This window comes from Opisthocomus hoazin, chromosome 5 (genome assembly GCF_030867145.1).
Source record: "Opisthocomus hoazin isolate bOpiHoa1 chromosome 5, bOpiHoa1.hap1, whole genome shotgun sequence".
Classification (NCBI taxonomy): domain Eukaryota; kingdom Metazoa; phylum Chordata; class Aves; order Opisthocomiformes; family Opisthocomidae; genus Opisthocomus; species Opisthocomus hoazin.
Window position 1 is genome coordinate 42141407 of NC_134418.1, and position 13005 is coordinate 42154411.

Consider the following 13005-nt stretch of genomic DNA (forward strand, 5'->3'; position numbering starts at 1 on the left):
TAAAGGAAAAGCTTTGAAGGGCAGCAAATGTGCGATAGAGATTCAGTGCTGATGGAGAGTCAGATTCTTTTCTTTTAAAGCATTAGCCTTAACCTTACTTTTTAGAAGCTTAGCTTTTATGTTTTCTTATTGCATGATGTCACAAGCTGTAGCTGGAGCACTCGTCTGTCAAGCATCACAAGCAGGCTCTGACTGCTGGCTTTGGAAGTGTGTATGTGCAGGAGTCTAGCTTAGAGGAAGCAACTGTGCTTTTTGAGCAGTCTCTGGAACAGAGAAATATGTTACTTCTGCAGAACAACTGTTCCGAAGTAAGGGTTGGAGGCCTGGGAATGATTACTACCAGCTATTCATCTGGAGGAAACAAACTACCCAGATGAAGACCATTTCTGCTTCCAGCAAGCCTGTATCTGTATGTCCCAAGAATACATGAGATGTCACCATTCCTGCTTCTGTGGGTTTGTTGGTTTGTTGGGTTTTTTTTATTACAGGTTCTTTTTGCTCCTCTTGCTCAGAAACTACTGACTACCATAAGGATTTTCTCTCCCAGGCTGTGTATTGCTTACGCTCATCTTTCCTTGTGTTATATGTTTTGTTCTTCCTTTCCCCCTTTCAATATTTATTGTCTCCTTTTTCTGAAAAGATTTTTCTTTTGTATTTCTGTCCCTTGGAGCCACAGATTCACGAAGGTTTGTACCAGCCGTGGTGGCATATGCTGCATTCCCAACTTCCTTCTCCCTCATTGACACCTTTATTTAAGCTGGTTAGTCTGTAACCTCGTTGGAGGAGAAGTGTATGCGTGGCTTCAAGTGGAATCTCAGTGATGCTGTTGGACCTACTTTGATGAAACAATCTCTTCTTTCCTGAAGAAGGATGAAACATGACCTCAGTTTAATGTTCTCCCTTCCTTCCCCTGTCAAAACATACAGTGTGTGCATAGAATACATACAGAAAATAAGGAAACTCATAAAATGACACAGTTTGAAATGTTTCCATTAACACAATGAAATAGGCTTCAAGTATGAACCTGAAGGGTTGGAGAAATTCTATATAGGAAATTACTTCAGCTTGTCTTGATCTAGAAACACCTGAAAATGGAGACCTGTGATACTTCACTGGGGGTTATAAGCAGCTATGGCTAGTTCTTCATTTGGTACTTCAGGTGATAGAAGTACATGAGCAGTTTCTGACGGTTTATTCGTCCTATCCAGTGTTCTCTGGGTTAATGGGAACCTTTCCTTAGGCGTAAGTGGATATAAACTCACAAATATTTCCTCCCTGGAGCCTAAAGGGAGAACGTGTTACAATTCTGAGTGAGTTTACTCTGTTATAAAGTACCTTGCATTAGAAGTTCTATATTACTCTGAGAAAAACCTATGTGCAAATGTTTCCTATCTCTAGCATACATACCATTTTGGCTGACTTTCCTTAAACTTCAAGGTGAAAGGCTGGTTGTTAGACTATGTAAAATGGGACTGTTCAGAGATAAGATTTCATGTTCATAGGCAGCATCTGAGCAGCTGTACTTAAAAGCAAATTGCGAAACCCCAAAGCACCCCTTCTGCTTGTGAACGGTGCCTTAGTTACACAGGAGACGTGTTCTTAAGTTCCTGTGGCTGCACCACTTTTGTGACAGGTTTTGCTGCTTTCACACCTGCCTAGGTGGGAGCAAATGACAGTTCTACTTTCAGGGAGGAGGCCTGCGCGGTAACTTTTATGACTGATGACTTCAATTTTAAAAAAAAAAGAGGCTTGATCCTGTTGTGTTGTCACCTGTAAGCTCTCTGTCAGCTCTGACCAGCAGCTTATTACAGTGACTCAGCCAGCTACTTGAAAGCAGGTAGTGACTAAAAGGTGTAAATAATAACCAGTCAATTTTAATTTAAAAAAAAAAAAAAGACAACGCCTATACAGATTTCCTCTTGCCTAACCCTTAATATTCTTTTGCTGAGTGGTTGTCCTGCTCACTTTTCCTGTCCTTGGTGATAGAGGGAGTTGTCTTTTGGAAGTTTTCAAAGTCAAGGCTGGGCAGGGCTTTGAGCAACCTGAGGTAGTGGAAGATGTCCCTGTCCATGGCAAGGACGTTAGACTAGATGATCTTTGAAGGTCCCTTCCAGTCCAAACTGTTCTGTCATTCTTTTGTTGATACGTTCTTCTTTGAGTCCATCTTGCTTTGGATGCTCTTTCTGAACATCTTCCTTCTCCTCCTCCTCCTCTTTCCGTTCCCATGGTTTCCTTTCTCCAAAGGGCGGTGACAGGTTAGGGGGAGCAAGATCCATGGTTTGTGATGCCACTTGGTCTTCAGCCTTGATATTTCAGGTGTGTGACTTTAGTACCTAGAAAATAATACATCCACTTAGTGGTATAGCAGTTTTTTACACCGTTGGAAGTTTATTGTTGGTGTTTCCATCTGTGCTTTGGAAGAGAAAATTGGACACTAAACAGCACCTTTCATGATGCGAAAGCAATGTAAAGCAGACAAGTTGAGGCAGATATGCCATTTTCTTTTTTAGACATTTCCATAAGTCATGTAACTTTATCATTTTATTTTTAGAACTTTCTGCTTGATGGGAAGACCTGTTGGGTCTGCCTCTCCTAACTTTTTTTGGTAGGAGTGCTTAGAGGTCAAATGGTGTCCGTATGTATTTATGAGTGCTTTTGCTTAGTTAATTTGGAGCAATATGAGGAAAGATGGAATCCTGAACATCAGCTTATTTAAGAGGAATTGAAAACTCTGCTGCACCCCATTTTACACTCCTGTCAGCCATCCTGCCACCAGAACTGGTCAACTAGAGTCAGTGAGAGCCTGTTATGAATGACTTCCTAGTTACTGTAGGGTTTGGGTCTGTGCTCAAGCAATGTGTCTTTCTTTACTCTTATGCTTAAGTTGGGGCATTTGTATTATGAAGCCTAAGAAATTCCTAGCATTTGCTTAAGTGACTTAAAGTGTACAAGTTGGTGTTTACAACATTAACTTCGTCCTTTTTGGCTTCTATTTAAAGATTAGCACAGGGAGTGGTTTAAGAGGAGTAAAATACTAAAACTTGTTTTAAAAGTTCACGGTGTGTGCCATTTTGCACTGCAGTCACCTTGCGTAATGAAATGAGACTCAAACACAAGCAAAGTGTTAGAGGTGGGTTTATTAAAATAGTAAAGGAATGTGTAAACTTCCAGTATGACAAGATAATGTTAGCATGTACCAGTTTTGAAAGTTTGTATGTATACGAGATATATGTTGTATTCAGGTTGATCCTAAGAGGTTACTTTCAGAGATAGTTTAAGCCAAGTTCCAACGATTTCATTGTCTTTCTTGCCTGTATGGTTATTGGAGGTTGTATTGTGGTGTTTCTGTGAAAGATAATTAATTGAGCCAAAGTGAGTTGAATGCTTACCAAGATATGTTACGACATAAGGTTTGGTTTTGTGTTAAAGGAAAGTTGAATCTCTGTAGGCATTTATTCTTCCTGTGGTATCTTATCTGAGAAATTGCTGCATGATAATGTGTCTTAACTTATACATTTAAACTCCTGTTCTTACTAACATATACTGGTTTTTTTCTGGTGATAGAAAAAATTTTTAATTGCAGGAAGCTCATTGAATAGGGTTCGTTAAAACGTTAGTACATTTTTAAGATCCCTAGCTGCACTGATGCTTAATTTTGGGGGTGCAGAAATGCTTGCACTCTAATTTTTTTGAATAAATGTACTCTGTTCTTCTTCAACAGAGGTGTTACGAACATAAGCAGTATAGAAATGGGCTGAAGTTCTGTAAACAGATCCTTTCTAACCCAAAGTTTGCAGAACATGGAGGTAAGTTTTCAAATGGCATGTGGTCCCTTTTTTCCCTATACTTTAGGGTAGAGTAATAATTTGTAAGTTTTATATTTATAGCAATTTACTGTTAACCTTTTGCCTATAAAGCAGTAAGAGCGTCCAGAAACCTGCACTGTATGAAGTACTTACTGTTGCTAAGATTTGTAATTTTAAAGACTGATCTTACTGGTAGTCAGTAGTCATAGCTTGCCATTCTGTATCTTTATGCTGCAAGTCTAACATTCTTTATAGTGTGGTGCAAGTTTCTTAATAAAAGTATCTATTGCTTAAATCACTTTTCAGGGGAAATTGTTATTCACTTGTGTAGAAATGAAAGACGAAAGAGATTGAATATTGTTCAGCAATGTATGTCTGTCAGCTCTGTGGTCTGCTACTTTTTCTGAAGGAATAGTCTTATTGTAAAAGCAGAAAAAGGTGTTTGTCGCCTTCTGTATTTTCAATCAGTTCTTAATACTGAGTTGAGAGGTTTTTTTCACTGTCCAGAAATGTGGGTTGTTTTTTTTTTTTTTTTCTTTGACAACTACTTTGGCATGGGTGGATGTGTAGAAGTCTGTGATGTGAATAAATACTTGAGTAGTTATAATGCTTCTTTACAGTAAAACAATATCTCTCTCAAATGTTTGTAGAGCAGAAAGTTTTTAGTGCCTTTAAAATAAAACACTGCTTCACTTTTTGGTGGAAGTAATGCATAAAGTTTATTGTTGTGTATGATATACTTAACTCAATAATCTGCCAGTATTGTTTTCCATGTGAAAAGGCAAAGTCTTGCTTCTGGTAAATAAGTTCACTGTATTAAGCATAAAAACCTATGAAAATGAATAACTGATACTTATTTGATCTTAATACTTTCTTTTTCTTTCTTTTTCTTTTTTTTAGAAACCTTGGCAATGAAAGGACTAACATTAAATTGCCTAGGGAAGAAAGAGGAAGCTTATGAACTTGTGCGTAGAGGCCTAAGGAATGACTTGAAGAGTCATGTCTGTATCCTTTTCAAAGTAGGGCTTTCGCTTGTGAATGGAAAAGGTTTATTTCTGCAACTACTTGATTTATAGAATAGCAACAAAAGCCAGTACCATTAGGCTTCAAACTGGAAATTCAGGATTTTAAGTTTTGTTTGCAGTATATAAGAATGTTTCATCTGTCCAACAGGCAGATGCTTTGCAGCTATCCTTGCAGTCACAGTTAGCTCAGATATTATTCTGACTTGCATTATATATATTTTTTTTTTTAAGCATTAAACTGGAACTCTAAACTTGTGGTGGGCTGAACTAGGAATTTAAGTGTGTGATTTGCTTTAAAAACATTGCTAGTTGCCGTTACATTGAGAAGGACGTGTCATATACTTAGAATATAGGAAGTGCAAGCATTTCAGGTGTCTGATACAAGCCCTTACTCAAAAATATGTTTGAGTAAGCCTCAGTAGTCTTTGCAGAGATGCTGTTACTTGATTTCCTTCCGCAGTACACAAAAAGTACAGTTTACAGCATATTATCTGCACCCTATCCATAGAACTGGCAAACAGTTTTCTGTCTTCAGTTTGCAAGCAGTTTCTTTGTACAGCTGGGAAGAATTTTAATGATTGTAATAATGTTACTGGCCATTTATAAAATGGCTTAAGAGCTTTTTACCACTGTTTTGTCACTGCCATGTTGGATCTGTTTTCTCCCTGCTCAAATTGAGTAAAATCCCTAACAGAGACTTCCAGGTTGGCATGTCTATGGCCTTCTTCAGAGGTCAGACAAGAAGTATGACGAAGCTATCAAATGCTATAGAAATGCACTGAAATGGGACAAAGACAATCTTCAAATCCTGAGAGATCTTTCTCTGCTACAGATTCAGATGAGGGATCTTGAAGGTTACAGGGTAAGTATACATACTGCATTTGTTATCAGCTTCTAGGGAACTGCAGCAGAGGTGGCAACTTGTTTAATGACACTTTACAGAGTTAGATCCAGAGTGTTAAAACTATGTGCTGCTCAATACTTTATGAAAGTAAAAGCAGACGTGCTACTGAGCAATTTCTATAAAATGTACAGATTTAATCACGTAGTAAATTATTCTTTTTCAGCTCAGTGCAGAATTGTTTTCCTATTATTTTTTTGATGCTGTATAATCCAGCTGTACACAATCCCTCATCTTTTTATTATTTTCTTGAAAGGATTCCTGCAGGTAAAAGGCAGTGTGTTCAGATGACTGTTATTCAGGCAAAGGAGTTTCTATTTTTTAATAACTTTTTACCATATATCCTTCCTCCTTTATATCAGTGGCCACCAACTTTCTCTTGGCAGTGGGTAACAATACAAAGCAAGCAGTATGCTGCATGAAACCTCATATTTTGCTTCCCATCCAGTCTGGGCATTAGTGACGGCTCCTTTGGGTCCAGATATATCCTTACATTTCCTGTGAGGTGTAAGATTGTGGATCAGAACTCTTTTCCTGATTTGATGCTCAGAATGTTTACAATGCTGTTTTGTTTTCTTCTGTTTATTTTGTAGTAAGGCTGAATGCACTTTGGCAACTTAGATTGGAACCCTCTTTCTTCCTGTTAGTGCAGCACTCAGTTGTTTGCTGCGTTGTGTCAGTTTGTCTGTATTTGCCACATGAGATGTTGCTTCATGCTGAACAACCATTATGAGGTGGCAGTTTCGCAGCTGTGATGCTTCTGTAAAGAAGAATACAAACTTTCTGTTCTTCTCTACAAATGCTAATCCTAATGTAGTTAGATTTTTTTTTTCTGTCTTCTTGAGTTGCAAGCTGATGTCTAGCTTGTCAGTACCTTTATTTCTTAAAAAGTAGCAGCTTCTGTTCAGTATGCATATTGTGGAGATGTTTACGTGGTTCAGGCTAAGTCATAGTTGCTGCCCATGATCAATATACAGCTTGCTTAGGATTAGACAGAACAATAACTATAGAAGATTTGTTTGTTTCTTAATTTGCCATCCAGGGAAAGACAACAATGGTCAGCCAGAAGTATTTATAATTCATACATTAATTAATTGAAAACAAACTCTTAGTTCTTCCTAAATGGCATTTTTTGTGCCTGGAAACTTGTCTAGTTTTCATCTGATGTAAACTGGTATAATAAGATATTCCTGTTCTTTGGAGGAAAAAAAAAAACAAACAAACTGTGAGATTTTTACCTGAGAGACCTTGGATAATATGTTATGTCAGGTTTTCATATTTTCAGGTTTTCCTTGCACATTTAAAGTTGTGGTTGTTAAAACGCATGTGTTGGTCTCTTAGTAGATTATTTCCTTTTCAAATTAGGGTAATGTTAGAATGCTAAGAACAAATTTTGTTCTCAGAGCCATGTGGAACCATCAGCTAACGTAGGTCCTCAGTGAACTTACTCCCAAGTTAGGACATTTCTTAATCACTGGTTTTTTCATAATAGTAATTTAGAAATTTAACTCCTCTCTTGCTGAGACAAGATAGTCAAAACTTAGCATAGGTGCCAAAATTCATTTGCAAATGTATATTCTCTTGGCCTCTGGATAAATGTGAATACAAATACATAATTGCTAAACATACAAGGAACGTGGTTATAGAATGCATTAAGGATTAAACATTAACATGCTTAGAAGCCAATAATTCATGACTGATCATATGCTAGTTTCTGAAGGATGTGTATTTAGTCTCAAAATAAGGAATAAGGTTGTAGGTTTTTTTTTTTCCTTTGCTTTAACTTCCACCCTTTCCTACTTCATAATATTTTGAGTGATCTTCATTCTAGTCAAGCTTCTGTAGCTAGTTTTAGTTCTTTGTTAACCCCTGCTTTGACTGTTGGGGGTTTTTTAGTAGGTAATAACTTTTGTCCTTTATTTTAAATCACTTGAAGATGCCTTTCAGGAGTCTGTATCAAAACAAGAAATAACTTTTCCCTCAGATTAGAACGGCACGATACCAAGCAAATCTGTTGCATCTTCCAGCTGCAGTTATCTTCTTGCCAAAGAGTAGGATGCACTTGCATGACCTATTTTGCCTAACACTACTTGTAATGATTCAATACATACGTACTTCCAAGGTGAATTTGAAATACCAGTATAGGGTAAATGTTTCTGCAGCTCAAACCAAAGCATCCTTAATTGCATTCTGTTCATAAGCAGTAAGACAGGAAAAGCATGGGTGTAATACGTTAGTCTGACTCATCTGTATTCAGTTGGACATGGTGTGCTATTTTGGGGGGGGGTGATTTTTTTTTTTCAGTCAAGACCATCTTAGTGTTTTGAAGTTTATTCTTTCTTTTGGTTCAAACAAAAATACATTTGCATATAGAAAACTAATTTTTAGTGATATTCCTTAAATATTGGAAAACTGAAGACAGAGTATTGCATAATGATTCTACAGAGCATCAGAAGAAAATCAGGAAAATTAGTAGCTACTTTTTTGCAGGAAACAAGATACCAGTTGCTTCAGCTCCGACCTGCACAGCGAGCATCATGGATTGGTTATGCTATTGCTTACCATCTGCTGGAAGATTATGAAATGGCAGCAAAAATTTTAGAGGAATTTAGGAAGACACAGCAGGTGAGAGGACAACATGAAATTCCTGTAAGGGCTGCTGCTTAAGCTGAAAATAAAACGCTGTTTCCTTTCATGCTGTGGAAACTTCACGTGGTTTCTTTAGCTAAATGAATTAAATCCCAAATGCATTCTAGAAGGCCGAACTTTCTCATGTGTCTTGCTTTCCTACGTAGACATCACCTGATAAAGTGGACTATGAGTACAGCGAACTGCTGCTTTATCAAAATCAAGTGCTTCGGGAGGCAGGACTATATAAAGAAGCGTTGGAGCATCTTTGTACCTACGAAAAGCAGATCTGTGATAAACTGGCTGTCGAAGAAACTAAAGGTAATTACTTTTTGAAGATATGTGTACACATATAATGTACAGTGGAATGTCTGTACTGTCAGCTTTTGGAACTTCATCTTTAATTTGTTTTTAGATTAATTTATTTAATTCTGCTGTGGTAAAGGACTGCTTGTCTTGCAGCTGTTTGGTGCCTATCATACTCTTCTCCCAGGCTGCTAAGACAAGTAGAGTACAGACATACAACTTTCACCTCAGAGAAAGAATTCAGGTTTATTTTCCAGATTCTGCCATTCTCAGTGTGTGAACTATTGATGTTTTCCCTGGCATTAGATACTGCCTGTAGTCCTCAAGTTATCCTACCTGTGGGAAGCAGCCTCCCTTGACAAAATTACGTGTCAGTTGCATGACGTAGAGAAGAGGGGTAGTGCTGACTCACGGTTTCCTCTTGAGACCAGATGAGAAAAATCTTACCTTAATCTAAAATGACATTGTTTTACCTCTGGTCTGTGATGTTTTAGTGCCTAACATTTGCCAGTAGCAAAGCTCTGTAAAATATAGTTTCCCATTGTGAAATGGGAAAAAGACTTTTTTTCCAACTCCAGCATCAGTAAAGATGCTCTATACAGTTGTTAGATATAGACTTTACTTCTGACAGTTGTATCTTGTAATGAAGTATCATTAAAAGGAAACTTGCGTGCAGAGTCTTGAGAATTCATTAATCAGATCAATAGCTTGATTTAAAATGTGAAGTTAGTTTTATGAGATACCAGACTGACGAGCCATTCTTTTATTTGCAACTCTGCAATTTCAGTTTGGTATTCAAGATGCTATATACATGAAATACCGTGTACTGCTTTTAATTGTCTTCTGTAGTAAAAACTGCTTGAAGTAACCAGTCAGTTCAGTAAGTGAGAAGAAAAATCGTGCAGCTTACTTTTAACATTAAATTTTCAAGTAAGTTTCAAGGATTACTGGCTGAGTTGTGGAATCTTACAGTAATAGTACCTGTTGTCAAAGTAAAAGCTAGTCAGCTAGTTTGTAATGCCACTGTGATAATTTTTTCTAAGAAATTAGAAACTACATGGAGTTAAGGATTATCTAATCCTCAAGGATTATCTAATCCATCTAAGTGATTAATATCATACTGCTTCAATATCTTGTTACTTTAATTTAAAACTTCTTGGATTTCACACAGGAGACCTCCTCCTTCAGCTTGGCAGACTTGAAGAAGCGGTTGAAGTCTACAAAGGACTGCAAGAAAGAAATCCTGAAAACTGGGCCTACTACAAAGGCCTAGAAAAGGCACTTAAACCAGGTAACGATATGATATGATATGTTGCACTAAATAAGCTGTTCCTGCACATCTGGAATTTGTATGTTTATTGCAGACTTGCATTGCTTTAAATAATAAAACAGTATTATTTTAAAATGTCCCCATTTCAGTTTTGCTTTTTAGTCATAGTGTGTATGTATTGTCATGAAGTTTTTTTTTTAAGAAGGGCTCAAAGTATTTCTTGTATTGTTGCTACAATGTCTTATTTAAAAACAGAACAACAAAAAATGCAGTAATCTTTGTGCATGGTTGAAAGAAGAGAATTATTTCTTAGAAGACAGTTTTGATTTAGAATTTTTCTTTTACTGTCTCTGTTATCTTAATTTGTTGTAGGTAAAACAGGTTTTGGAAAAACAGGCAGGATTCTCCTGAAAGGTTTTCTTTGTTCAAGATTTTAGCACAGCGATACGGCAGGAACTCTTTTTAAGACGAGAAATAAGCAGTTAGTCTTCCACTGCTGGGAGAGGAATTTACAGATACTGAATACCTGAAATCATTTGGTACAGCAAAAAAGAATAAAATGGAAATTAGTGTTCTTTAGGAAGTATGTAGCCATAGTTGCTATATATTCTCATTCTTTTTATAACCAGATACAAATCATTCCCCTCCCCCTCTTCCCTTCTTGCCAAAAATTAAGGAAAAAGTAAACTCTAAAATTCTGTTCCAGCTAATATGATGGAGAGGCTAAAGATCTATGAAGAGGCCTGGACTAAATACCCAAGGGGACTAGTTCCAAGAAGATTACCATTAAACTTTTTGTCGGGTAAGTGCATTTCTGCTGAGCAGGTAGTGATTAACACTTGTGTTTCTTAGATACTAATGTTTTAACAGCATAAGCAGTCTGCAATTGACAAGTAATGTGTGGTAAAACAAAATCAACAGGTCTTTTTCCTCTCAAGGTGAAAAGTTTAAGGAATGTCTGGATAAGTTCCTAAGGATGAATTTCAGCAAAGGTTGCCCACCAGTCTTCAATACTTTGAGGTCATTATATAAAGACAAGGAGAAGGTAGGTTTTTCCCCTGCTTCTTACATGATCTACCTTGTAGCTGTGGTGCGTTAGAGAGAAGCTTTTTTCTTCAGTGCTCGCTCCATCAGCACTGTTGCATATTGTAGACTAGTATATCTAGAAGAAAATCAAGTACAAGCACAAGTGGCTTTGTGTCAAGGTGGTAAATATAGGAAACTAAGATCTACAAAATCACAGGCTGCATAAGTGTTAACCAAGGGAGAGTTGGTCTTAATTTGTTAGAGATGTGAGCTGAGTGCATTCCCATATATATTGTAATTCAGGATATTGCAGAATTCTCTTGCCAAAAAGAACTAGTTTGGGTAACATCAAGTAGTTCAAGTTGAAATAAAATACCATCTTGCCCACAGATTATTTTTTTTTGTCTTGTCTTGCATGTGTAGGTGGCAATCATAGAAGAGCTCGTGATAGGTTATGAAACCTCTCTAAGAAGCTGCAGGTTATTTAACACAAATGGTGAGTGCTAAGGCTGCCGTATTTCATGGAAGTAGTGCCCGGTGTAAGCATTATGTGACCATTCAGAGGCAGGGAATCAGTGGGGAGTGAAGAAGTTGAGATAGTGGGGTTTTTTCCTTCTTTTTCCGCCCTAAGACAGAAATGAACCATAGCCATCCTTAGAACAGATTTAAACTGTCAAATAGAAAGTCTGTAGTCAAAATCTAGTCACTTCTTCTAAAAGTTTTGCTGGATCCACAATTTGATTATCTCTTTGCAGTTTCAAGTATTCTGTTTTCAAGACTGGAGTTTACCATTCTCCAGGACACTGCAATTTGAAAGTGATGTTAAATCTTTAATTGCAGAAATGTAAGACAAAAAGGAGTAGATACTGATAGCAGAATCTTCAGGGGGAGGGGGTTTTGGAGCTTTTGATGAGGGCTGGGTTTTGTGTTCTTGGGGTTTTTTTTTTGAGATCTGAAAAACATTTAAACATTTTCCAGGCTTTGACTGACAGCTGTGTTGTTGTGAGGTATGGTTCTCCATGTTTTGAATCCAGCCTTCAGTTGCCTCTCTGGTAGCTTTATGATGTTTTTTTAGTCATTTGCCCAACCACTTCATAACAGAAAATCTCCAAGAAAAAACTTCTCTGCATAGAATATCAGCAGAGCATAGTCCTGAAATTACAGCAGGTGGATTATAATGGTATAATAATCAAGATAGCATGAATGACAATATACACTAAAACTTTACAGGATAATTATTAAAGACATTTTTATTGAAATTATAACTGATTGTTTCCCTGCTTCGCAGAAACTTTAATGCAATACTTAGTTGTGAAATTCTCATCCAAGTTGCCTGTTATACATTCTTCTTTAATTTAATTCTGTAGGCTGCAATATAGCCACTCAATACCTGTTTTACTTTGGCCAAGCCTTTTAAACACATTTGTGCTTTTCTGGTTTAAGGAAATGGCTCACTGTTATTCAGTTCAATTCAATATTTGCTTTGATATTAAATTTCATTCAAATAAAAAATTTTCTCCTACCTGAAAATGAACAGTTTCACGCAATTGCATGGTTAAGTTATACCATAGACTGAAGAACCAGAACCTTTTGGCAGGACTAGAGCCCCCACGCCCTTTTTTTCCCTCTGCAAGGCACTGTGCTTCATAGTCAAAATTGAGTAGTGAAATGAGCTTTTAATACTTCGATAGTATCTTGAATTTCAAACAGAGCTCTCTAACTTTCATAACTGACTTGTGTATATGAATATTTTCTAGGATACGTTTAGGCGAACGGTGAGGATAAATTTGTCAAAGGTGGAGACAGAATCTTTTTATAGCTAGGGTTTGGAACAGACAATCTGTTTTGTTTAAAAATATTCAAGTCTATGAGCTGAAAACATGCAAATGCTGAATGTACTGAAATCCTTTACATTGTTATTGTGCAACACTTGTGTTCCACAGGAGACTCTGCTATACCCTTCATCTGAACCAGTTTTAAATAGCAGCTCTACATCATGCACTAAGCTGCATTAAGGCACTGGTTGGAACAAAATGCAACTTG

General features: G+C 37.1%; 1 protein-coding gene across 2 annotated transcripts in view; it reads left to right on the forward strand.

Moving 5' to 3' along the window:
* Nucleotides 1-13005, forward strand: part of NAA15 (N-alpha-acetyltransferase 15, NatA auxiliary subunit) — a 40439-nt gene that overhangs the window by 9827 nt on the left and 17607 nt on the right. For both annotated transcript variants that reach the window (XM_075420986.1, XM_075420985.1), the window contains exons 2-10: nucleotides 3722-3806; nucleotides 4707-4811; nucleotides 5536-5693; nucleotides 8223-8357; nucleotides 8528-8681; nucleotides 9838-9957; nucleotides 10643-10738; nucleotides 10875-10981; nucleotides 11386-11458. In XM_075420986.1, the coding sequence (XP_075277101.1) occupies nucleotides 3722-3806; nucleotides 4707-4811; nucleotides 5536-5693; nucleotides 8223-8357; nucleotides 8528-8681; nucleotides 9838-9957; nucleotides 10643-10738; nucleotides 10875-10981; nucleotides 11386-11458 (1033 nt within the window). The remainder of the gene's footprint in view (nucleotides 1-3721; nucleotides 3807-4706; nucleotides 4812-5535; nucleotides 5694-8222; nucleotides 8358-8527; nucleotides 8682-9837; nucleotides 9958-10642; nucleotides 10739-10874; nucleotides 10982-11385; nucleotides 11459-13005) is intronic.